Genomic DNA, 27,329 nt, shown 5'->3' on the forward strand with positions numbered 1-27,329 from the left:
CTGTCAAACAAGCTGGAGAAGAAAATGACAAACCACTCTGATATCTCTGTCAAGAAAACCTCATCACCATCATCATCACCACCATCACAGAAAAACAAAAGGGAAGGCAGACAGGACCCCATAAGGACCCTAAGGAGGTAGTACCAGTAGGACCCCAGAATGGTGGCTCAGATGCCTGAATCCACAATCCCTTAAGAAATTGATTCTTCTGATGAGTAAGAGTACTTCAGAAAAACTTACATGAACTGATGCTGACCTGAGTAAAGTGGGCAAAACTAGGGAAAACAGTAACTACAACATTGTGCGTTGATCAAGTGTGATAGACTTAGCTCTGTCAGCAATACAGTGATCTAAGCCAATTACAAAAAACTCAGGATGGAAGATCCATCCAGAGAAAGAACTATGGAGTCTGAATGCAGATTGAAGCATACTATTTTCACTCTTTTTATTTGTTTTTCCTTTCTTGTGGTTTTTCCTTTTGGACTGTGTCTTCTTTCATAACATGACTAATGTGGAAATATGTTTGGGATTCTTTGTCGCTTTTCCAAAAGTTTTTATTATTATTATTTTATTTTTCCAAATACATGAAAAGATTATTTTCAACATTTACCTTTGCAAAGCCTTTGTGTTGCAAATTTTTCTCCCTCTACTTCCCCTTCACTCCTCCCCAAGATAGCAAGCAATGTAATATAGGGTAACATATTGTTTAACATGATCTTTATGTCATTGGAAAAAATAAAATACTATGAAGTTGAGGAGAAACACTTTTCCAAAAAAAAAAGGATTCTTCATCAAGGACCTGGTGTTCCTCCACATCACATATTGCAATCCTTACTAAATAGAATTTCAGAGCCCTCTAGTCTAGTCCATTCCTTAAAAAAAATTCCTCCATTCTGTTTTTCCTTTTTGTTTTCAATAATAGTAAGAGCTAACATTCACATTAAAAAATCACTTTATATGGTTATATATTGAAGACCTCCAGGTGAAGGGGAACTCACTATTTCTCAAGGGACCCCACTCTTTGAATAGCTAGGAAGGCTTTCCTTAAATCTGGCTCTTTGCCAATTTTACCCACTACTCCTAATTTATTTCAGCCCTTTGGGCCAAAGAGAAAAGAACTGTCTGGTGAAAAGAATGAGGTTTTAATTCTGTCTCTGACACTTTCTGCCTGTGTGACCCTGACCTAACCACATCACCTAGCTGGACCTCAGTTTCCCACTGTGTTTAAAAAAAAAAAAAAGTGGGGCAACTAAGTCACACAATGAATAGAGCACAGGCTCTGGAGTTGGAAGGAACTGAGTTCAAATTCAGCTTCAGACACTTAGTCACTATGTGATCCTGGGCAAGTCAGACTATCTCCCCAAAAAAGGAGAGGGGTGTGAGACTAGAACTTTTCTATAAGAGTTCCACAAATCCCATTATCTATCAGCCTGTAATCTAAACCTAATCTCTACTCAGCTGGGAAGTCCCAATCTTTTCACCAGCCTCCATAGCTAGACTTCTTTCAATCAGTGTGCACATGGCAAAATCTTCCTGAGAGTTTATTTTGTAACCTCCCAGATCTGGGCTAATCCAACTGTCCCAAGATCTCCCTTCTGGCTGCCTGCCCAATCAATCCGTTCATCGACAAAGCCATGTTTGGTTTACCAGAGATAGAGACTTACTGTGGATGGAACTTGTAAAGGGTCCCATCGACACCGACGGTGGTCCGCAGCCGAGTCACCCCTTTGTTTTCTTTCAAGCGGGACAGGATGCCGGCTAACATGGCAGCCACCATGTTGGCTGATCGATGAGACACAATGGCGCACACATGCTGGACAGAGACACAATCTTCAGGGGACGGCTCCAAGCCGAGGTTGGTCAGGATTTCCTGGGCTCTTTGGAGGCCTTCCTTGGTTCTGAAAGGTCAGAGAACCACATTATAGTCTATGAAAGGTTACCCATCTTTTAAGTGCTACCAAGAACAAGAAGTCCACAACCTCCCAAAAATTTGAATGTCTGATAATGGTAGGACTCGAGGGCACTCACCATCCTTCGTGCTATCCTATAAAATTAGGGGTTCTTAACTCTTTTTTTGTTTTTCAAACTTTTTTGGCAGTCTATGGAATCTATAGATTATTATTAGGATTTTTAATTATATCAAATAAAATAAACAGGATTACAAAGGAAACCAATTATGCTGAAATATAATGTTAAAAAGAAAAACAACCAAATTCAGAGCCCTCTGCACCCTGAAATATATCTACAGATCCCTTGGGAGGCAGTGTAGTCTGTGAATCTCAGGCTAACCCCCCCACTCCACTTCAGCTCATCAATATCTAATTTTCAAGGCCCCAAGACTCTTGAAATCTTCACTCTATTTGACCCTCAAAGAGAAAGACGCTTAACTAGCAAACACAGGGCACAAGAAGAGTGAATTCCTGGATTTCTTATTTAGTACTCAGAAGCAGCTGCTGGATTGCCGGGAAAATGCTGAAAAGCTAGAATTGTAGTCCCCTAGGTTTTGAATTCTGCAAAAGACACTTAAGGAAATTGTGGAGGGAGAGCCTAAGAATCTACATCCTGGAGGCTTTTAGTCCTTGTTCGATCACCCAGACCATCTGCTTCCTGGCTCATCACCTGCTTAGTTGATGCCAGCACTGTACCCTTTCCTCCCAGCCCATCCTCTCAGGGCTTGGTAAAGGGATCTTTTGTAGCTAATACGTGATTTGGATGCTGTGGTTAATCCAAGACATCTTCTGATGTACCAGTGGAGAAAGGCTAGCCAAGAGAAAGAACCCATCTGCTGTTCTGAGAAGAACCTCTATCCTCCCTTTCCCAAGGTCCACAGAAGTGTCTGGAGGCAAGATCATCCCTTGGAGAAAAAGTTATAAGTCCAGGGAGCAAGAGGAGATTAATAGGAGAGATATTACTCCCTCGGTCCCACCTCCTGTCCCCTAACTTGTTCTGGGATGCTGGAGTTGGATTTGGAAAGGAAGTAGATACCTACTTTTCAATGGCTGACACATGCTTGGTTTCAAATTTCCCTTTGGTGAGAAGCTCAGGTGTGATCCGCCCCTCAAACAGGAGGCCCCCTTTGGCCATCTTCACAATAATCAGTCTGACGAGCTCCCCCATGTACATGCCGCTGACCATCTTCTCAAACCTGCGAGGAGGGAAACACAACAAACTCAGGCTACAGGGAGACCATAACCCCTCCCTCCAAAAAAATATGGCATCAGGGAACAGGACACGGAGCCTAGTATTTTTTGGGCCGGACAATATTTGTTGGGCCGGACCTTCTGCTATATAAATATAAATTTAAGTTACCAATAGGCACATAATCTTGGATTTCCATTCTCTGAGTCTAGGTAATTGGAGGTGATTTTGTCTTCTAGGCCATAGGACAAGAGGATTTCAGAGCAAAGTTTAGACGTTACACATGGACAGCAGTAAGAGCAATGAAGATGGCATAGAGGCTGGAGAGAAAGACCTGAATTCAAAACCTATTGCAGGGATTCTGTGATGTCATTTATAAAATGGAGATAAGGGGGCAACTAGACAGTACAGTAGAGTGAATACCAACTCTGGAGTCAGGAGGCTGAGTTCAAATATGTCCTCAGACACTTAATATTTGCTAGCTGTGTGATCTTGGGTTGCTGTGAGCATCAAATGAGAACATCTGCAAAGTGCTTTGTAAAAGTACTGTGACCTCTCATTATTTTTATTGCTATTCACAAGAGATACAGAACCTGGGTTCAAAAGCCCTGTGTGATGCTGGGAAAGTCACTGTTGACCTCAGTTTCCTCAACTCAAAAATAAAGTTTGGACTAACTGGGCTCTAGGAAGGGATCACAGGGCCCATTTAGTCCAAACTAACCACTTTATAAAGAAGGAAACAGACTCAGAGAAAAGAAATCCAAGATTATGAAACTAATGATAACTCTAAGACTTAAACCCAACATGGGGCCTGTGAGGGATAACCTGCCAAGAGTAAGACCAGACCCTCTTCAGTAATTATGATGATACATAGAGACAAGGGTAATTCCCAAGGCTAGGCTCATTGCTCACTTTTAAATGCTTATAGGAATTTATGTTCTTTTAGGAATTTTATATTGAGCAACTAAATGCACAGAATTCTTCCTTGTAATAATGCCCCCATGGTCTCTTTTACTCTATTCCCTGAAGAAATGGCCCTTCTCCTTGCTAATCCCAACTACTCTGTGTAATTGATCCTCTTTCCTCTCATCTTTTCCAGATGAATGTCCCCACACTCATCTCCACTACCTTTAATCTTCAAACATATTCCACAGGAAAAAGCAACCCTCATTACAACTTTTCTATTGTTCTCTTTCCTTTCTTAGGCTAATTACTTAAAACATCTACTCTTCATGCTTGCACCATCTGTCCTCTTATTTAATTCCATTCTTTGTCATTTTGCTTCCAACTTCATCACTAAACTGAAACTACTCTCTCCAAATTTACCAATGGTCCCGTAAGGACCCAACTTATCCTTCTTTGACTTCTCATCCTCTTTTCTCCTTGATTCTTTCTAAGTTTTCATGATGCTGCTCTCTTGGTTCTCTTCTCACCTGTCTGACCACTCTTTCCAGCCTCCATTGCTGAACCATCATTCTTGTCATGGTCCCTAATTGTAGGTGTTCTAATAATGTGGGCCTGAGTTTTCTTCCATTCTACCTATGTACTATATCACTCAATGACTGCATCAGTTCCCATGGATTCCAAGATCATCTCTATAGTGATGATCTGATCTACCTATCTGGCCCTAAACTTCAAAATAACATCTCCAGTTATACCCTGAACACTTCAAACACGATACTTAGTAGACATTTAAAATTCAACATGTCCAAAAACTCTTGCCCACCCTCCCATGTCACCCAAACTCTCAATTTGAGAGTCATTCTGCATTCCTCACTATCTCTGATCCCCATATCTAAACTGTTGCCAAAGTCTGATGGTTTCACCTCTTAAGGATTTTTCAAATATGTCCCTTCCCTCTGACATTTGCCACTACTCCAGTGAAGAACTCATCATCTCATGCTTGAATTATTAATCTCATTTTGTGTACCCAGATCTCTCTTAACTCCATTCAGTCACTAAAGGGACTTTCTTAAAAGGCAGAGCTAACCATGTTACCTTCCTCCTGCCACTTCGATAAACTCTAATGGCTTTTGGATCAAATATAAAATGCTCTTTTTGGTATTCCAAGCCTTTTGTAACCTAACCCCTCCCATCTTTCTAGCTTTCTCATACATTACTCCCAAATGTATACTCTTTTTTTGTTGTTATTTTGGAAATTTTGATCTGATTTTTCTTGTGCAGCATAATTGTGGAAATATGTATAGAAGAATTATTATGCATATTTAATCTATATTTCATTACTTGTTGTCTAGGGGAGGGAGGTGGGGGAAAGGGAGGGAGAAAAATTTGGAACATGAGGTTTTGCAAGGGTAAATCTTTGCATTTACTTCGAAAATAAAAAGCTATTATTTAAAAAAAAAAAAAAAAACAAATCAACTTTGTGTCTATTACATTTACTGCTCCTTGCAGTCAAGAATTATTTCTCCTTTTTTTGCTCTTATATCCCCAGTACCTAGCCCAATGACTGGCATGGAGAAGATGACTAATAACTAATAGCTGCTTACTGATTGACATTCTCTGGAACAAAAATTAGTCATTCTGAGGCACAAATCTTGAAGCCAGGAATAAAGAACAAACCTGAAAGAACTGCAGGGACCACAGGTGAGTCTCCATGCTGCCCTGTGCATGAACAACCCAAGCTTTTTTAATGGCTCCTCCTGTTTTGAGGAGGAAATCCCCTAGGGATCCTGAATGATCAGGGGAAGCCAAGTCTCATCCTCTGCAGAACATGTACCTTGCAGGTCTTGCTCCAAAAAAAGGGGAACTGTGGACCCAGAAGTTTCTTGTGGTAGCCCATTCCCCTTCTAGAGAGCTCTGTTAGAAAGTGCTCCAGCCTCAATCTGCTTCTCTCTGACCACCCATGACTTGATAATGCCCTGAGGGCCTGAGTGACTCAAAGTGCTTTAGCCCTGATAAATTTTCAGGTAGAGGATCCCCATAATCCAGACTACAACACTCAGCTGGATCAACCATATTGTAGCATCTCAGTTCATCCATCTTAGACAAAGGCTCATTGTACAACGAGCTAGGCCCAATATTGAGCAGGAAGAGAAAAATGGACAAGGTCGTCTTTGAGAAAATGATCAGGACTCAAAACAACCCCAAGCTCTTCCCTGAAACAAAGCAGTGTTGTGGTGACGCCACATAGCTGTAGGACATATATCCTCTCAGTCTCCAAAGAGTAAGTTGTGAGTCACCCAGAGAAGATGAAGAGCATGGTGGGTGTGAAGAGGCTGGAATATGGATGAAGAAATGCCCAGGAGACAAGAAAAAGAAAGAAAGGAAAGAAAAAGGAAGTCACTGGGGAAGAGTAAGGAATAATGTACTTTCCTCACAGGTAGCAATCCACATAGATCTAGAGACAAGCAGACTGAATAGACCCCCCCCCCCACTGTAGGTTTAAAATCTAAAATTATTTTATTTTAATTACTTCCCATCTTCTCTCCCTCTTGAAAAAATAAAAAAGAGAAGCAAAATCCTTTCAATAAAGAAACATAGTCAAGCAAAAGAAATGTCCATATTGGTCATGATTAAAAATGAATACTGCATCCCTCACTTCTTTGCCAGGACGAGGAATGGCTGCTTTATTGTGAACCCCCCGGATTACTTCAAGAGAGGACGTGGCAAGATATTGTCCAGAGAGGAACGTGCATGCTGCTAGAAGATCCCAGATGTGTCCAAGTGCTGACACATGCTAAACTGTCCAGGTCTGGGTCCTCTCTACTAAATCTGCACTCACTGAGATTGGTGGTTATTTGCACAGTGACAGGTATACAGAAGGTGTTTAATAAATGCTTGCTGTTCTCTGCCTTGGTCAAGTCAGATTTAGGGAAGGTCTTCAAGTTATGTTGAAGGAGACTTGGAAGAAATGGGGACATTGGACTCTGACTGAGAAATGGAGGGAGGACAAGACTTCAAGCCCAGGGTCACCCAGCCAGGATGTTTCAGAGGCAGGATTACAATCAGGCCCTGGAAGCAAAGGAAAAGAGCTACAGCAGGCTCCAAACTCAGAGCTGGTGCCCATGGGCGCAGTTCAGACCTCCCTGGCAACCGCCCTCTGCTCTCTGTCAACACCTGGAACTGTGGGAACACAACCCTTATTGTTCCCTCTTGCCACAGGACTGGGCTTGCCTTTTGGGTGAGCCCTGCTCCTGGAGCAGCCACAGTTCTGGCCACGACTTCTCATGGAAACAATCACCCAAGCCAGCCGGTGCCATGTCCTAGCCCTACCCAACTAATCCAACAAGGCTCCGATTCAGTACCTTGGACCCGGAGCCAGGAAGATCTGGGTGGACAGCCACCTCTGACACTTAAGGACTATGTGATTATGACCAGCTGCTTAACCTCTCTGAACACTGAACCTCAGTTTAATCATCTGCCAAATGGGGAGAATCATACCTACAGTACCTAGCTCACAAGACCTTTTTTAATTATATAGCTTTTGATTTTCAAAAATATACATGGATAATTTTTGATATTCACCCTTATAAAAACCTGTGTTCTAATTTTTCCCCCTCCCTTTCCTCCTTCTCCAAGTTCACAAGATTCTTTAGTTCAAAATCATGTCAAACACCTTTCAGCTCTAAATCTATAATCTTGTATTCTAAAGTCTTACAAACAAGCATGAAAGAAAAGTTCCTGAAACTTAAAGGATTAAAATAGGCGCGATTTTCCCTCAATTCCCAGGGAGTGCCAGCCCCAAGGCTTGAGGCTCCTTCTAACTGGTAGAAGATGCCCTGGAGAAACTGGCACAGTTCCCCTTGCCAATGGACATGTGCAGCCATGCCCCAGAGAAGTGTTAGTGTCAACAGTAGAGGGACCAGATCCCAAGAATACCAAATGATTTCTAATACATTGTTGATGGAGTTGTGAAATGATCCAACCATTCTGGAGAACAATTTGGAACTATTATCAGAGCCATAAAATTGTATGCACTCTTTAATCCAACAATATCACTCTCATAAAAGGGATCATAAGAGGGGAAAAGATCCACATATGCAAAAAATAGCTGTAGTGCGAATGAGATGATCCAGTTCCAATGGGTTTTGTGATGAAGAGAGCCATCTACACCCAGAGAGAACTGAGGGAACTTAAGTGTGGACCACAACATAATATTCTCACTCTCTCTGTTGTTGTTTGCATTTTATTTTTTTCATCTTTTCTTTTAGATTTGATTTTTCTTGTACAGCAAGATTTAACATCTATTTTTACCACGCTTAACATATAATGGACTATTTACTATCCAGGGGAGGAGGGCATGGAGAAGAATTTAGAACACAAGGTGTTGCAAGGGTTAATGTTGAAAAATTATGTTTTTGTAAGACTTGTGTTACAATTTTTTTCTCTCTCCCTTGCATCCCCCTTTTAAGCAATGGTTTTAAACCATATTTCCATCTTCTTCATGTTGTGCAAAAAAAAAAAAAAAAAAAAAAAAAAAAAAAAGACCCAAAAGGAAAAAGCCATGAGAAAAACAAACAAAAGATGAAAATACTATTCTTCGACCATTCCCCTTAGTTCTCTCTGGACGTAACTGGCATTTTCCAAAGCAAGTCTTTTGAAATTTCTCTTGAATCATCAGATTGTGAGAAGAGCCAAGTCGGTCACAGTTAATCAGCACATAATCTTGCTGTTACTGTGTACAATGTTCTCTTGGCTATCGTATCACACTTTAAAACTAAGTTAACAAGCAATCTGAAGGATCCTTATGTACACATTAGTGGCCTTTATTTAGGGCTGACCCCAGGGATCCAAGGAATAAAGGAAAAAAGAACTTGGGACTCAGGGATCGTCAAAGGCCTTCGTGGCCAGGGCTGACTGAGCTCATCGCCTGGCACATAATAGTACTTAGTAAAGGTTTATATGTTAACTGGCTGAGGATGGCTGTGGGGCGAATCTGACAAGATAGAGCAGAAGGACAGTTCAGAATAACAGAAGTAGTGTTTGGGTCCTGAACAGGCCACCCACTCAGAGTATCCATTTGAGTGGCACATTTTAAGAAAGGAGTAGTAGAGTACTGGAAGTCTGTCAATGAGCATGTATTAAGCACCTACTGTGTGCCTGCCAAACGGGAACAGAGGAACAGAATAGTCTTTTACTAAACATGTATTCAGCACCTATTATGTGCCAACCAGGTGGAAGCACCAGAGGATAGGGATAATCCATCAATGAGCATGTAACAAGCACCTGTTGTGTTCCAGCCAAATGGGAGCACCAGAGGACAGGAATAACGATTAATCGGTCAATTAGCATTTATTAAGTGCCAGGCAGTATAGTAAGTGCCAGGCAATATACTAAGTGCCAGGCAGTATATTAAGCTCCCACTATAGAAACAAAGAAAAGCAAAAACATGGCCTCTGCTCCCAAGGAGCTGGACATGTTTTCCCTGAAGAAAAGATTTCAGAAGGATGTGAGAGCTGCCTCCAGGAATGAATTGTGGAAGAGGGAGTAGGCTTACTCCCTGGGCCCCAGGAGGCTAAAGAAAAAGCTCTGCTCTGCAAGTTGCACAGGGGAAGATTTCAGTTCAAAATGAGGAAAATTTTCCGAAGAATTACAGTCACCCCGTAAGATGGGCAATCATGAAAAGCAGTGAGCTCCCCATGACTGGAGGTGCTCAAGGGGAGACTGGATGATCAGCAAAAGCCTCACCCAGCCCCAGTCAGCTCTTGTCCCTTGAAACAGGACCATGGCAGAACTCTCCATCCATCATAGCGGGGCCATCCATCAGCCCACACAGAGCCACTGGGAGGAGCCAGCCCGGAGGATGAGTCACCATTCTGAGAGGGCCAGAACAGCCTCCACTCACCAGGACATTTCAAGGTGAACAAATCACCTTGAATTATGAATTAAAATCTCTAGCCTGTCACTGTCCTATTCTCCCTCTGCCTCCATGGAAATCCAAAAATGACCCCAAAAGCCCAGGCAGCCACTGATAGAAAGGTAGAGGCTGCCTTCTCCCAGCATCCTGGGCCCCCAGCTAGACAGAAAGCACAGGGAAGAGGGCAGGATCCACCCCCCTCCCCTCTAGTGTCCCCACAGCCCTCCAGTGGCATTTGACAAAGATATTTCTGCTCTCCTAAGCCTGCACAGGAGTTTTCTTGTTGAAATAAGACTGCACGGCACAATGGGGACATTGTTGGGCTGAAAGCAAGGAAGCAACAAATCCAGCCTGATGCTTCTTTGCTCCCAGACCCACCTGATACTACTTCTGTGTGACTCTGACCAGGTCCCTTTCCTCCAAGTCAACCTCAGTTCCCTCATCTGCAAAATAAAGGGACTGGACTAACTGGCCCCAGGGGTTGAATTCTCTGAACCTGGGATCCTGAGATCAGATGATCTGGGAGTCTTTCTTCCTCTGCAGAATGGGGATGATGTACTAGCACCCCTGACTGAGGACCAAATGAGGTCCTCACAAGCTTAGGAGACAGATCAGTTATTCTGACTGACAGAAAGGCAGCAGAAACAGCCTCAAATTTTCAGCACCTGCATCTTTCTTCTTATTTTTATCACTGGTCTTTGGGCACACCATAGCTCACATGTTCAAAGACACATGGGGAAACTGATTCCCAGAGACAGAATCTGTTGTCAAGTGGCCCATAGCTAATACATACACCTGGCTCCCCCCCACTCCTTACTGACTGTCACTGCCAGCATTTTTTTCTCCTTTCCCCAAACCCCAACATCTTGATGTCAAGGAACCCTAAAAGTGGGCGTCTTGGTATGAACAGGAGAGGCACTCACAGTTGCTTTCCAGGATTGAGGGAACCCCGATCGATCTCCTTGTCATACTCTGTGCGGAAGTCATTGAGGCTGCCATCATCCCCGAAGGCCCCCCACTCCGTGTTGATGCACATGCGGCCTTCGTCCCCTTCTACCATATCGATGTGCTGCATCTCCTCCATGTAGCAGGCGTTGGTGCCAGTACCTTAAGAGACAAAACGGGGAAGCTGGACTCAAGGGGGACAGATAGAGACTGGCAGCCCCTCCCCCAGTGCAGCCTGAACAGCAACCTTACCAATGATCAAGCCCACTTCACACTCCTGGTCATCATAGCCACAGGTCATCATTGTCCCCACGGTGTCATTCACAACAGCCACAATGTTGGCTTCATAATCCTGAAGACAGAAACAAGGAGTCACCTTCAGGTGTTGCACTATCACACTCAGAGAGACAGAAAAAGGAGGGGGGGGGGGAGAGAAGAGAGGAGAAAGAGGAAGAGGAGAACCAGACCCTCCTCTGCTGCCATTGCTGCTCTTGTTCTCATTGAGGTTTGAATGAAAACTGAATCCTGGGCTGTTAATTGAGTTAGGGGGAAATGTATTAGCTCAATCATCTACAGCGGGACTGAATCTAGATGAACCCTGAGATGGTTCTGCTGCAACACATCATATCCTAAAACGTTTAGATTCCGTACAACTGGAGTATCTTTATTTTCTCAGCACATAGAATCAGGTATCTGGGATCATCAGACATCCAAGCATCACCCACCATATTTCTACTCTTACCCGGCCTTCTGCCCGCACTTGTGCCCTCCACCTTTGTCCAAGTGCTCTGATCGATACACCAGGAAAAATGTTTTCTGCTTGTCTTAGAAATCCCTCCCAGGGTACCAATTCATCCTCTGATGGCAAATATCAAAGAGAAATTACCCCTCGCTTTTTGATTGCTTTGTTGAGCAGTTGGACCACATCAGATCCCTCCACGCCACTTGCTTTAAAGCGCTTGGTCCAGGTGATCAGGACAGCCTGTGAAAGATAATGCACAGTTCTATGAGTGACTAAACCTCTTTCAAAATCTCAAGGGTTCAAATACCACTGAGTCAAATAAGGAATTCAATTAATTTGCAAGCATTTAAGCACCTACTACCTGCCACAACTGGGCTAGATGAGAAAGAAAAGAAGAAGGAAGGAAGAAAGGAAGGAAGGAAGGAAGGAAGGAAGGAAGGAAGGAAGGAAGGAAGGAAGGAAGGAAGGAAGGAAGGAAGGAAGGAAGGAAGGAAGGAAGGAAGGAAGAAAGGAAGGAAGGAAGGAAGGAAGAAAGAAAGGAAGGAAGAGAGAAAGAAAGAAAGAAAGGAAGAGAGAAAGAGAGAAAGAGAGAAAGAGAGAGAGAGAAAGAGAGAAAGAGAGAAAGAAAGAGAGAGAAAGAAAGAGAGAGAGAAAGAAAGAGAGAAAGAGAGAAAGAGAGAGAGAGAAAGAGAGAAAGAGAGAAAGAGAGAAAGAGAGAAGAGAGAGAAAGAGAGAAAGAGAGAAAGAGAGAAAGAGAGAAAGAGAGAAAGAGAGAAAGAGAGAAAGAAAGAAAGAAAGAAAGAAAGAAAGAAAGAAAGAAAGAAAGAAAGAAAGAAAGAAAGAAAGAAAGAAAGAAAGAAAGAAAGAAAGAAAGAAAGAAAGAAAGAAAGAAAGAAAGAAAGAAAGAAAGAAAGAAACCATCCCTACTTGTATTCTAATAGAAAACATACCTAGGAGAAATATAAACATGATTTTGATGAAATAATTGAAAACTAATGGCCAAAACTTTGTAGTGCAAACTACAAAAAGCACAGCACATATCAAGCTGGAACACATGATTTAAGATAGAAATGTTCAGTGTTGAAGGTTCCATGTGGAGTAATATCTATCATGTCCTTTGACCAAGTGATCCTGCCACTGAGCATATATATAGCCCAAGGACGTCAAAGTCAGAAAAGAATATCATGCACGCATACAATGAAGCATGTGCATAAACACATGCACAAAATATTCACTACCACTTTTTGTGGTAGCAAAATCCTGGAACCCAAACACTTCAGGAGTAGATAAACCCATGACAGTAGGCTGTGCCATGGAGAGGCTTGGAGGAACAGATGGAGAGCCAAGGGAACAAGACTAACATATCCAATATGTACAACATATACATTATGTGTACAACAAAAACAATGTATACAACATACACCCTAGAAGTATAATATATACAATCTGGACAACATACACAGTGCATTATATAACAGGCATGGTACATATACAAAATATACCTTCGTACACAATATATTCAACATACACAATATATGTAAAAGATACATTACACAATGCACATTATATAAAGCATAATACAATATACATAACATACAATATACATATATATACACACACACACACAACATACATAATATTTCTGATTATTCTATTTGGTACATAAATCCCCCCATATAACTTCATAATTTCATAAAAGTAGTCTTATTTTTTTTCTAAAATATGATACTCCATGTCCCACCTCCACACTTTTGCCCCATTTTTGGAATACTGTTACTTCCTTTCCTCTTCCCTTCCTATTCCTTGTTTACTTCTAAGCTCATCTCAAGTCCTGTCTTTGTCCTTTCCTGATTATCCCAGCTGTTAGTGCTTTTTCTGCCCCCCAAATTATCTTGTATCTATTTTTATAGATTTTTAAATCTTGGGGCAGAAGACCTTGTTTCTCTGAATTCTCTGAAATCCATTCTCACCCAAATCTAAAATATCAGTTTTTGAGCAAGCGAGGAGGATATATGATATGACAGGCACAGAAGTGGGTGCTTGGGGTGCAAAAGGCAAAAAGGAAACATATTTCCATACTTTGGGGATTCTGTCTCCCATTAATCCCTAGGCTTCTCTGTGGCTAATCCTCAGGTGGCATCTGCTTTAGCAGATGTATGTGGGCAGTTTTCTTCTATTCCCTCCAAGTTCAGGGCAGAATTCTCTTAATCAAATGTACAAAATCTTTATACTTTCCAGCCCCCACTAAATACACTCCATCCTTCCTGAAACTCCAGCTCTGGTCTAAAAATCTAAATGCTGTTCTCCAATATTCTTGTTAATAACTATATGCTTTTTCTCCTACCTGTCCCTCTCTTCTGAAGCCCCTATGATCCCCTGGCAGTAATGGGATACAAACTGCCACCTGTGTCTCTAACATTGCTTCCCCCCCCCAGGCGTTCACAATCCCCAGAGATGCTCACACAATATCTTTGCAGACACAGGTATCATTTAACTCATTAGAAGTAATGGGTATCGAGTTTAACCAGTCTCTGGAAGCAATCTGGTGTGTTCCAGCTAGATTTATACTCTGCCAACTCTCACTTCCCTCCTGAAACCTGCCCTTAAAACAAGGGCCTGGAAGATACAATTCCAAGTGATTTGAAGAGATTTTTAAATCATATCAACCACAATCACAATAAAAACAACATACTTAATTTTTTTGGTCTGACCTATAAATTCCCAGTGTAAAAAACCCCTTTTGTTGACATAGACCAGCAATTTGAGTATAATCTATGAGGAAATGTCTACAACTTAAATGATCTGCCCAATTATGTCAGTCAAGCCATAGAACCCACGTGGTCTTAGCTGCAGGCAGGCCTTCTGTCCACCACATTGTACTATTTTCCTATTATTATTAATTATTACGGCCATTACCATCAATCACAACATTAAAAGTAATAATGTCAGCTACATGACAAATACAAATACTATAAAATAGTCATGGGATATATACTTATAAATCTGTGTATACATATGTCACATACTTAGGCAAACTTATAGAGGAAGGCTGCCTCAACAGGTGCTTTAGAAATGGGAGACATGGGGGGGTCAATAAGAGAGAAAGATAAAAATATGCTCTTGTTCCCAGCCTGCTTCTTCCTCCTGAAGGCCCCACAAAAATGGCTAAGGCAGGAAAGGCTCAAACATGAGCCAGTAGAGCCTGGTTGGAGTCATGCTGTTGGACTCATCTCAAGTCCAGCTGTGTTATCTTTTATTTGAAGAAATTTCGTAAACCTCCCCCTCTCCCACAACGACACAGGGAGCTTTATACTTCTCTCGTAAAATATGCTAATAATTAAAATAAACAAGTCAGAAGAGCCATAGTTCAAAGTAGACATTCATTTTTGCAGATGACATTCTCAATGTCTCTACATTGTGTATACTTCCTTTAATGGGTACCTACTATGGATCCTCCAACCTGGATTATCTATCATGGAATGGGTATCCATGGTAGACCCTCAATCATAGAGGGAGTATCACAAACGCTCTTAGGGAATTCGATCACTGACAGAATTCTTATCATTGAATCTCCACTATGGAACCTCCCAGAACCGTCCATCATGAACACAATCAGGAAAAATGAGAAACTTATTTTGTTCGCTTTAAGGCCTAAAACACCAGGGCCCCAGGGAGCCGTGATATGCTTACCTCGTCAATTTTCGTCTGTTGGCAGGGGAAGGAAAAGGTAAATCCAACGGGTAAATTTTTATCTTTGACATTCTTTTTCTCCATGAAGTCACCCAGGCATTCAGCAACATGATCAAAAAGCTAGAAGGAACAGAGGGGAAAAGGTGAGCAACTGTTCAATGTGAAAAAGGTGTTTCATGGGGGGGGAACGTGGTGCTCTCTAAAAAATGCCTATTCTCCAGAGACTTTTCAATGGTTGTTACAAGGAAGAACAATGGAGCTTTGATGGAGGAAAACCTCCTTAATATGAAAGCTGTCCAAAACGGGGATGAATAGACTGCCTTGGAGGCCATGGAAAGCTCGTAAAGATATTGGACGAGCATTTGTGGAGGATGTTATAGTGAGGATTTGGGCTGGATCTTCTCTTCCTTTCCAACTCCAACTAAATTCTGAGAAGCTCTGACTTTTGTGCCCATTCAGAGCCTTCTGGAGCTGTATAGCTCTCATGTTTACAAGCTTTTCCTGAAGTTGATCCATAATCAGCCTCTTTGTAAGCTCCACTAATTAAATATTCCTGATTCTGCCCTTTGGATTCAGACAAAACCCTCCTCTAGTGACAATCCTTATTTTCCTACAAAGTCCCTATCATGGACCCCTGAAACTTTTCCTCTCCAGCCTAAAAATACCATCATCTTCACCTAATCTTCCTCTGTCATGGACCTGAGGTTCTGCCCTCATCATTTCTCCCCCATGAATATGTGACATCTGTTTGACCACTCAGGATGCACATACATTATGACAAAGAGAAGCCAGTTTCAGAGTTCCATCAATAACTTGACTTTTCAGCAGAATACTAGTCTGATTTTTTACTTGCTGAAGGCTGACATGGCCACATGAGCCTTATGCAGGCCCTGAGGAGACAAGACAAAAGAGATCAACATGCAAACACATCGGACTCAAAAGCGGCTGCTCCAGCACTGGCCCTATGCTCTCAGCATTTTCCAGCAAGGGACTCTCTCCAACATCCTTCCCTCCACTGGCAGCCGAAGGTTCCGGGAAAGCAGGCTTTGTGCCATTTCCTTGACATTCAGTGGGTCATCATGATAAAAGAGAAGCTAAAGCTAGTTCATCATAATTTACATCAATTTGCTTTCTTCCTCAGCTCCTGCTGTACCTCTGGGGTCTGAACCAAGCACTGTGGCTGGAAGGGATACATGTGACTCATCTCCTGTCTGCAAGTCTGGATAAGCTTCCCTTGACCTACATTTCAGACTGATATAAAATCTATTAAGAAAGCCAATCCAGTACAGGGTACAGAGGGGCTGGCGGGTCATGCAATTGCCTATGGGAAAGTTGTAAAATGTGTAAAATGCATTCATCTAGTCCCCTGAAGAAAGACTGTGCATTCTGCAGTTATCACATTTCTCTCATTGTGCAGCAGCTCCATGAGGAAACAACTATTATTCCCATTTTACAGAAGGAGAACTGAAGCCAAGTGAGGCTAAGAGAGGCAGTGTGGTATAATGGAGTGGTAATATATAAAATGTGTATTTCTCTAATCAATGAGTCAGAGCATTTTTTCCGGATGACAAGGCTTTTTTTTTTCTTTCTGAGGCTGGGGTTAAGTGACTTGCCCAGGGTCACACAGCCAGGAAGTGTGAAGTGTCTGAGACCAGATTTGAACTCCTGACTTCAGGGCTGGTGCTCTATCCACTGCGCCACCCAGCTGCCCCCACCTTGTATTTCTTTATCTGAAAATTGCCCATTCAAATCTTTGGACCATTTATCAACTGGAAAGGACTTTTATTCTTATAAATTTGACTTAGTTCCACATATATTTGGGAAATGTGATCTTTATCAGAGAAACTTGCAGTTTGGGAAGACACAGAAGAAACAGATTTTAGGACTTAGCTCCTGAACCAAACCAAGAATGGTCCAACTACTGTGGTTCAGAAGGGGACTTAGGGCTGATAGAGGACATATTAGTTTAACAAGCTAATTTTCTTAAGAGAATAACCTAGACATTTTTAACTAAAAGATTTTATGAGGGATACTTGTTGCTGGATAACTTGTTTGGTAAACATGTTGCCAAATCCTGAGATGTTTATTAAGAGTGAAAGGGAAAGTAAACAGGGAAAGCAGTGTTTGAACCAGTTGAGAAGCATGTTCTTAAGAAAATAAACAGTGGGATGACCTCAGCCTCTCTCTACATGCCCTTGCCAGAGCAGGGCAGAGAAGCTGGTCCAGTTTCAACAGGCCAGGACAGGACTCTTCAGGAAGAATTCCTTCCCCTGGGGCGGGGCAGCCACTGCAGGAGGGTGCAAAGGAGGAGCTGCAGGGATGAAGGGAGTAGAAGGCAGGAGGCTGAATGGGGAAGAGGGAGGGGCTTTATTCAGAAGATAACAGTCCTGGAGATCCAGGAAGGACAGAATAGAGTGAGTGGGAAAGGAGCAGAGTGACAGGGCCAGGCCTGGCCTTCTGTAGCAGAGGGTGCAGGGTTTGAGCTGCCAGGCTTGGAGATGGTGCCAAGGGGCGTGGTACCTTCAGGAGAAAGCCAGGACTTGGCAAGTATCCGGAGATGGGAGGAACAAAAGAGGCTCATAGAAGTAGGGAGGGAAGGAGCCTTTAGTAGAGACTTACTGTGTGCATGGAGCTTGACAAAGTGTCTCATTTGACAAGAGATTTAGAGATGGAAAGCCATCATCCAATCTCCTTGGTTACAGAGAGGGAGGTGAAAGGCCTTACCCAGGAAAGGTTTTCCCAGGAATCTGCCAATCTAGGAATTAATAATGACCCTAAATCAGATAATCTTTCCCCTTAATCACAACAGAAAGTTATCAGAGAGGACACAGCAAAGTGGCTGGGGAAGGGGGAGGGAGGAGCTGACTATGCAGAAGAGGGGGTCCTGACCTCACTCTACCCAGGCCAAGTGGCCAAGCTGGGTTATAGAGACCTCAGACCTTACAATGGAGGTAGGACCACCATGAGACTCCAAGACAGAGGGATGTTGGGAGGAGCCAGGAAAAAAGTGCATGTTCTTTGCGGTTGGGGGGAAAAGGATAGAAATCATGTCCTCTGCTGTCTTGTCCGAACCAGGGGGATCAATTTAGGCAAAGGAGCCTGAGAGAGACATTCTGTTCCATGGCACTATTCATGACTGGAATAATTATATTACCTTGCATTTGTAATCTGGGGCTCTCTGAGGAGACCCACACTCATTTCCCTAGATTTTGAGCTTAGAATCACAAGAACCTAGATTTTGAGCCATATATACCCCCTGTTCTCTGCTCACACCGTTTTGTACAATGTGGGGAAGGCCTTCAACACCAGCCTGGATTTCCACAACTGTCCCAGTCTCTTCCCACCTCAATTCACCCTTCCCACATTGGTCCAGTTTCTTCCATGTCATCCCATTACTCCAACCTCCAGGGCCTTCCCATTAGCTCCAGGATGAAATTATAAATCTCCCTGGCTTTCTTAAATCCCACTTTCTATGGCAGCCTTTCCTGCCCCTGCCGTCTTCCTCTGCGAGGCTGCTATATTTCAGTAGCTAATTATTTATGTCACCTGTACTGCTAGGATGAAAGCTTTTTGAGGGCAGGGATTGTTTTTGCCTTTCTCTGTGTCCCAGCACTTAGCAGAGTGACATATTGTTGAATAGGACCATGACATCAGGGTCATGAAAGGGGACAATGCCATGACTTGCAAGTGAATTGGATTTAAGTGAGGAAGGGCATTTAATGTCTTGGACTGACTGAGTGAGAAACTGGGACCTGAAGAGAGGAACTCACAAAGTGTAGTAAGTAGGAAAGCCAGGATTGGAACCCAATTCTTCTGACCTGTAAAAGCTAACCTTCTTTCTACTATAGCACACACTACCATGAGAATAAATCCTTAAGTGAGCATCCTTATAACTCACCTAAAATGGGTTTAACTTGCTAACAGAGAAATCAAGGCTCAAAAGCCAAATAAGAGTCCCCTTCTCTGGGCCTCAGTTTCCCCATCTGTAACATAAGGCTATCCTTGATAGCCTCTGAAATCTCCTTCGGCTGACTCTATGATGCTATGACCCATCAGGGAGGAGGATAGTAGGAAATGCTAGGAGTCAGTTCTTTGTGGAATGCAGACGTAGCCCGAATTGCTTCCCCTGTCTCCCCCAAGCAAGGACACCCAATGCATGGCAGACAGAGCCTGCATGTCCATAGAACAGCCTTCTGAGGAGCCAGTTTGTCTCATCTTCAAGGGGAAATGGCCCAAGCAAGGTCAAAGCCACATGATGAGCCAGAATGGAAACTGAATACTCTGATGTACTAGGAAGTGGTTTGATGCAGATCGACTGATTACATCTGAATCAATCTTGACCAGAAAAATGAGCCGGAAATATTTTACCATTCACTGCCTGACTGGGAAAAGAGAAACAGAATTTCCTACTTTCTGCTTTCTTTTGATGGACATCTAAGGTCATCTTGCCTCTGTGTCAAATCCCCATAGTCCTGATGGGAGATCACTCCACCTTGGAACTAGGTACCCTTAGGAGAGAGGGTGCAGGATTCCTAAGGGAGTAGATACAGCCCAGTTTCCAAAGGAAGGCTAGTAAGTGACTTGGAAACAGTGTGGTCCTGGAATAAGACCACTTAGGCTCAAATTCTATTTCAGATACTACATGTACTGGGCCCATTGGACAAGTTGTGCACTTATCTAGTTCTCAGTTTTCTCATCTATAAAATGAGGGGATTAAGCAAGGGATCCTCAGGGGCCCTTCCCTCTAAGTTCTAGACCTGTAATCAAGGGGAACACCCTTAGGAGCTGTTATCGGTGACAGGGACCCATCCCCACTCTTTCCCCATCAAATATTTTTGTAGAGTGCCAAGAGTCTGATAAAACCTGGAGAAATGGAACCTTAATGAGCCTTGGCGTAAGGCAGGGGTGACAGCTAAGGTAGCTTTTTAGTCATCCCCTCTGAAAACTTGAGGGCAAATTGCCTTTGGATCACCCATATTAACCCCTACTCCGATTAACAACATCCCAGGAAGCTTACAATCTCCTGCTTATGGAGCTCCAGCCACGGAGCTCCTACTCCTTTTCCATAGCTGCTCTGTCCATTTTGGGGGAGTCCAAATTGTGAGCAAGGGTTTTTTATCAGCAGCTCACAATCTAAGCCTTTGCTGATTTAGGGGAAAGGGGACAAGTGGTGTGTATGTGGAAGGGTGGAGACAGGGATGACAGGGAATGGGCCATTCTGCAGATATAATACCTTTAAGAGGAGATTTCCCTTGGGTAACCGTGGGGACCACCAGATGCAAGTGGCTCCTCCCTTGTGCCAAGATACAAAGGAATCAATGCTTCTCCCATTAGTTCTTTAACACACCCATTCTGACTCCACAAAGAGCTAAGCTTTCACTTGTTTACATAGTGGGTGACTTGTCACCTGGTAATAATCTGGGCAAACCTAAATTCCTACCCAGACTCCTAATGAAATGACAGAATGTTTCATCACAAAATTCTCTAGAATCCCTAGTTTTCCTTGGATCAATTGCCACCTCCTCCTACAGGAAGCCTTTCCTGATTCCTCCCAGCATCTAGCATCTCCCCTCTACCTCTCCATTTCTTCTAAATCTACCTAATATTTATTTTGTACATATTTTCATGTGTAAATATCTTCCCCTTAAGGGGGATAATCCCTTAAGGACAGAAGCTGTTTCTTTTGTCTCAATATGCCCATTCCCTAGTGCATTGCTTAGCGCACAGTAGGACTTTAATAAAGTATTTAATAATTAAGCAAGTATACTTGTTGATCTATTCCTACTAATTCTGTGTTTCTGGATACACATCACAAAGATACCTGATAATCTGACCCATTCAGATGAAAGAGTTATTGGGGGAGGTTATGAGGGTTATCAGATCTGAACAATCAAGAACTATTTGTCATGAGTAACTACGGTACTAATGATAGAGAGAGCCAGCCATCAAGACTAAATGAATTATACAAAACAAATATGGAAATATGTTTAAAATCCCACATATTTAACCTACAGCAGATTGCTGGGGATGGGAAGAGGTAAGGGAGGTGGGGAGAAAAATTTGGAACACAAAATTAAATGTTGAAAACTAGCTTTACATGTATTTTGGGGGGGATGGGGGAGTGGGGGTGGGAGTAAAATACTATTAAAGATTTTTTTTTAAATTTAAAATTTCAAGAAAAAAAAGAATGGGTTGAGACTGGCCAATATGGTGGGAGTAGCAGGAAATACAGCCAAGCTCTCTCCTACAATTCCTCCACAAAGACCGAGAAAATACAGTCTGAGTCCTGATCAGGGAAAAAAAATCTCAGTGCGGCTTTTATTCCCAGCCCAGGTGTGCCAGAAGAGACAGAGATGGGCACTTGAGACAGTGGGAGTGGAGTCTAGCCGGAAATATCTGAGAGCATTCCAGCATAGGGATTGATGAAAGAGAGCTGTGTATCAGGACAAGAGGAAGGCCTAGAGCTGGCACAGGCCAGTCTGTGCTGGGAGTAAAAGCAGTGCCAAATGGTAGCTCTGCCACTCGCTACTGGCTAATGCTAGATCACAGATAGAGTGGAAGAGAGTTCCTGTGCTTAGGGACAGTAATGCAGGCAAGGAGTGATGGCTTCAAGGTGCAGACAGACATACAGATATATAAAGAGACAGAAAGTCAGACAAACAGAGGGGTGAGCAGATAGACGGACAAAGAGATAGGCAGACAAACAAACACAGGGGACAGAAAGTCAGACAGAGGGGTGAGCAGGCAGATGGACAGAGGAACAGACAGACAGACAGAGGGACAAAGAGATAGGAAGACAAAAAAGAGGGGACAAAAAGACAGACAGAGGTAGATAGAAGGCCAGGCAGACAGAGAGGCAAGCAAACAGACAGAAGGACAAAGAAATATGTAAATAAACAGACAGAGGGACAAACAGACTGATAGAGGGTCAGACAAACAGAGGAATGGGCAGATACACAGAGGAACAAAAAGACAGAGGGAGGACAAGGTCAATATGGGATTTTGTTTTGTTTAACTATGCATGTTTACTGTGAAGATTTTGTTTTTTGGTTTTTTTTCCCAATAGATGAAAGAAAATAAACGTTTGTTCACTGAAAAAAACAACAACACTTAAAAGCTAAGGGGTTTGTGAGGAGAAGTGGAGGGTTACCTACCTGGCTTCCACTGCCAATCATTATACTCTCAGGTGTATCATAAACCTCTGACTCCATTTGAACAGTCTGATTTTTCTCATGAGACACTTGCACTCGTAGAATTCGAAAGGAGGATCCACCAAGATCCAGAGCAATGAAATCTCCTTTTTCTGTGTAAGGAAATAAAATGTGTAAAGTCAGATGCCAATCCTTTGGAAAGACATCCCATCTTTTGGCCCCTCCCCCCAACTCCAGAACTGAGCAGCCAATGAGACGCTTAAGAGAGAGCATAGTAGACAAGGCCTCAGGAAGACTAGGGCTAAGAGGGAAGCGTTTTATAAGCTGAAATGTCAGTCATTAACAACAGAGTCCTGGTCAAGGGTTCGTGTTTGCTCCCTGAGGGATGGGAAATCAGGCTTCCCATTTCGGGAGGAGCTGTCCAAGGTGGTTCAATTCCCATTTATCTACAGTATTTTCCTCATAATAGACCTAGATGGGATGCAATACTAGCAATATTGTCTCCACATCATACAACCAAAACCAGTCACCCCAAAGAGTTGGGGGCTGGGATGCAGAGTCACATGACATTAGAGTATAAAAGGGATTAGAAATGAACTCAAAGAAACTGAATTCTAGCTCATCATAATGCCCAAGCCTGGGCCTCCCAGAACCATACAAGCTTCCTGGCAGAGATGGGAGTCCATGGCTATGAAATCCTACATATTCTGTCACACTTGGTAATGCAACTGTGAGTCTTGCAGAATTGCTCTTCTCTCTTTTCTAATTCTTTCTGATAAGTGATGGCTGTTAGCTGGGAAAGGGGAGGGACATTTTAAATTAGTGAAGGAGGAAAAATGTTTTCAATCATTCATTGGAGGGAGAGCTTTGTTTCATGCCAGCATCTCTGTATAACTTGATATGAAAAGCTCAAATATGATTAGAGACAAGTAACCCAATACTTCCAAACCTAGGGCTGTGCCGGGACTGGTTTCTTAGGGGGACCGGTTTCTCAGGGAAGAGATCATGGTTTATAGGACCCTTCACAATTGCCCAGTCAGAACAAAGGTGGCATGTGATTCTTAAAACCCATGACAGGAAGATAATGCATTTTAACTTCAGAAATATTTATTAGGCACCTGCTGTGTGCTAAGGACTGGGGACAGTATCACAAATACAGAGTTGCTGCTGTCCTCCAGAAGCTTAAATTCTTGCACATGTTTATCCTATACTGGATTACTTGCTGTCTAGGGGAGGGAGAATGAGGAGGAATATGAAAAAATTGCAACACAAGGTTTTGCAAAGGCTAATGTTGAAAATTATCTTGGCATGTATTTAGAAAAAATTAAAAGCTATTAAAAAATGTTAAAAGCAGCTTAAATTCTCCTGGATCATTGAGAAACCAAACTAGACTGTAACAGCTGGGATAAAGTTAAATAAACATTGAAGACACTTCCAAGAATAGGGGCTAATGATAAATGGCAGCTGAACATAACATCACCATCCCCTTCCTCATTTTAAGTTCTCACTGAGCTGTAAATAAAGTAAATAAAGTGTCTTTTGAAGGTGATAGGTTTTAATTGGTATTTGGTACACTATCAAAATTCCTCTCTTTGGCTCAGAAATTAAAGACAAATGGTGAGTCCTTCCCCTGGCTTGGGGAGAAGCAACTGGGATCCAACCTAGGTCAATCATCTGCTGCCCTTAAGCACTCTGGGCAAAGAGGTCTAGATATAAGACTTCCTGCTAAGGAGAATGGACAGGGCTGCCTTGGAAGACAGTGGGTTCCACCCAACTGGAGACCTTTCAGCAAAGCCTGGGTGACTATTGGTCAGAGATATCACCAAAGGCATTCTTGGTTAGGTACAGGTTGGACTAAATGGCCTCTCTTGGAGATTCTATGAATTCCTTGACCATTCTAGCACAGAATGGCTCTTCTTCCCACTGAAATGATTCCCCATGTCATATTAAGCCTTTAAGTGTCTACCACATGAGGGAAACCAAAGATAAAAATGCAGCAGTCTCTGCCTTTCAGGAGCTAAAATTCTCTTCCCATTTATAATTACCTATTGATATAGATGTATCTCCAGGTTGAAAGTCACAGGTTGAAAGTTGGAAGAGGTCAAAGAAGGAGTACCAGTTCAAAGAATAGCAAGTGAACTATTTGAACTGGGACATGATGTGTGAAATAAACCTGGAAATGGTAGGCTGGAGCCAGACTTTACCAGTCTGAATGGACTATGTGGTTGACCCAAAAAGTATCTCTTCTCAGCCAGGCCATCAACAAACATTCTCTCTTCTCCAATGATAACAAAGTAGTATGAAAATTTCTTAGTGACAGACTTTTTTCTCTATTATCTCCATTGCCTCATACATAGCAAGCCTTGGATTGGATAGGATATCTTATGGAAGGTCTTTCAATGTTTTTGCCTCTTTGTAAGCCTGAGCATTTAGAACACAATAAGCTGATACCAACTTCAAAAATGTATCTTTTCTGCAAAACAACATCTTCATATTTTATGGAATTATAAAATAACACTTTATGATTTTTTCTGGTCCTACACCTGTGGTTACCCTAGTTGGGGAATCAATCCCTATGGAAACTCCTTCTATGAATACTGACAGGCTGATCTTGTATAACTTAGAATCTCCCTCCCAAGCATAATGGCAGTTCCTTGTTAATCATCACTATAACTCCAGCTCCAAGAATACTACTTTGTATATAGTAGATGTATTTTTAATTTGACTGAATAGAATGTTTAGAATAGAATTAGATTAGATGCAACTTTTGAATTTTCCAATTTTCCTTGAACACAACTGTCATCTTGCAATCTACATAATATTTTCTTTCTACCTCAAATATCCCAGCAAGGAAGAAGGAGGGATTGGGCTTGGAGATAGAAAGACCTGAGGTCAAATCCATTTATGATACTTATTGGCAATGTGACCCTCTGAAGTCAGCCTTAGGAATATGAAGTTTGACTCAACAATTTCAAAGATCTTTTAATTCTAAAGATTATCTTATTCCTAAAGACAAAGAGTCTATTTTAACATATTTTAGTTTTTCTAGGTATATGTAAAGACAATTTTTAATGTTCATTTAAAAAAAATTTTCTCCTTCCCTAAAATAGGAAGCACCATATAGGTTATGTATGTACAATCATGTAAACATATTTCCACATAATAGCCTAGAAACCTGGGGCTGGGAAGCAGAGGCTATCTTACGTCAGAAAATCCCTTCCAATGGATCCTATTGTCCAAAAGCCTCCTTGCAAATTTTACCCACTGCTGGGTATTTTTCCAGTACTTCTCATTAGCACTGAAGCCAGAGCAGCTTCCACAAGAGCATTATTAAATGAACTATCTGAAGGGCCACTAGCAATTCTCCACTTTTTAATGACAGCCACTGCAGGCAGCACATAATGGAAAACAAACATGAGACAGATGTCTTTTTCAAGTGGAATATGGCACAAACAAATGCCACCATTCTGACAGGTCTACCTGTGCTCTGCTTAGAAATCCAGCCCCTCATGTTGACAGCCAGGAACTCACCAGAGCTTGCCTCCTAATTATGTCTTAAAAAAGGGATGTGGCTTTCATCCAGAAGGAATCCCTGTCTGCTGCAAGTGAAGTGGTCATTGCTGACCACTAGAAAACCAGTTGTCAAGGCCCGAAACAACCATTGTTCCTGGATACTCCAAAGAGATGTGTTTTATTTATAGGGGTTCACTGGCCCTGATCACTATCCTTTTATGCATTTTCATCCCATATAATTCTTACATTTTCCAATGAATCCTTTATATATCTCCCTCTGGATCTTTTCCTTAAAATACAAGCACAACTTTGGAAGGCAACATTCTAGATCAAGTCATCTTGAGTAGGTTGGAATTCCATTTCTGAGCTTCTGTTATTTGTGTGTCTATGGGAAAGTAATTTAACATCTCGGCTTCTCAGTTTTTTCATCTCTAAGATAGGAACAAGAGTGTGTAGCATCTATCTTGAGGACCGTCTCAGGGTTCACATAAGATGATTAAAGCATTTCTCAAACCTTAAAGTATCCTAAAGATGTCAGTTATTTATCATTATTTCCACTTGTCCCCTGAACATCTCCATCTAGAGCTCATGATGTCACCTCAAGCTCCCAGAATCTCAGTTGGAAGGGATTTTGGACATCAATTCCCCCTGCCTGTACCTGGGTCACTTTCTCCCCTATAATATCTCCCACAAATGGCCATTTGGCCTCCATTATAAGGCTTCCAGTGGTGAGGAAAGGGGACAGGGAGATAGGGAGACCTCCCTCTAACAATGCAGACTGGCACTTTTTGGCACTTTTTCTATAATTCAGTCGTAGAGCATTGCCTTGAGCATTGTTCTCTGGATAGGTCAGTTGGATTAGGTTGAAGAGGGAAGTCACATGCTCAAATCCAAACTTAAGGAACATGGCTTTGCCAGGGGTGTACAATGGATTGGAGTAGGGGAAAAGTTAAGGCAGGCTGACATTTAATTGGGAAGCCATCGCAGTAATCTGGCCAATATACAGGGAATTGGAAACCTTTCTGCATGGATAATAAGAGAACACATTCTTACAGTATTCAATACAGTATGAATCAGGAAAGACTTGGACTTACTCCTGACTTCCACAAAGACCAGCTATCTGACCCCAGGCAAGTCACTTTATCTCCAAGCCTCAGTTTCCAGATTTGTAAAATGGGGATACTAATACCTTCAGTACTTTCACAGAACTGTTGTAAGAATTAAATGAACTTTGTAAACCTTTAAAAAGTTTTTTAATAAATATAATTATAATTATTTATTAATAAATATAATATAAATATCAATAATATAAATAAACATAAAATATATTTAT

At 42.1% G+C, this 27,329-nt stretch overlaps 1 protein-coding gene across 4 annotated transcripts in view; it reads right to left on the reverse strand.

Moving 5' to 3' along the window:
- Window positions 1-27,329, reverse strand: part of HK1 (hexokinase 1) — a 112,518-nt gene that overhangs the window by 12,636 nt on the left and 72,553 nt on the right. For all 4 annotated transcript variants that reach the window (XM_074296553.1, XM_074296555.1, XM_074296554.1 and 1 more), the window contains 7 exons: window positions 22,487-22,635; window positions 15,333-15,452; window positions 11,787-11,882; window positions 11,153-11,252; window positions 10,879-11,062; window positions 2,990-3,145; window positions 1,665-1,898 (listed from right to left, as the gene is read on the reverse strand). In XM_074296553.1, coding sequence (XP_074152654.1) covers window positions 1,665-1,898; window positions 2,990-3,145; window positions 10,879-11,062; window positions 11,153-11,252; window positions 11,787-11,882; window positions 15,333-15,452; window positions 22,487-22,635 — 1,039 coding nt within the window. The remainder of the gene's footprint in view (window positions 1-1,664; window positions 1,899-2,989; window positions 3,146-10,878; window positions 11,063-11,152; window positions 11,253-11,786; window positions 11,883-15,332; window positions 15,453-22,486; window positions 22,636-27,329) is intronic.

This window comes from Sminthopsis crassicaudata, chromosome 2 (genome assembly GCF_048593235.1).
Source record: "Sminthopsis crassicaudata isolate SCR6 chromosome 2, ASM4859323v1, whole genome shotgun sequence".
NCBI lineage: Eukaryota > Metazoa > Chordata > Mammalia > Dasyuromorphia > Dasyuridae > Sminthopsis > Sminthopsis crassicaudata.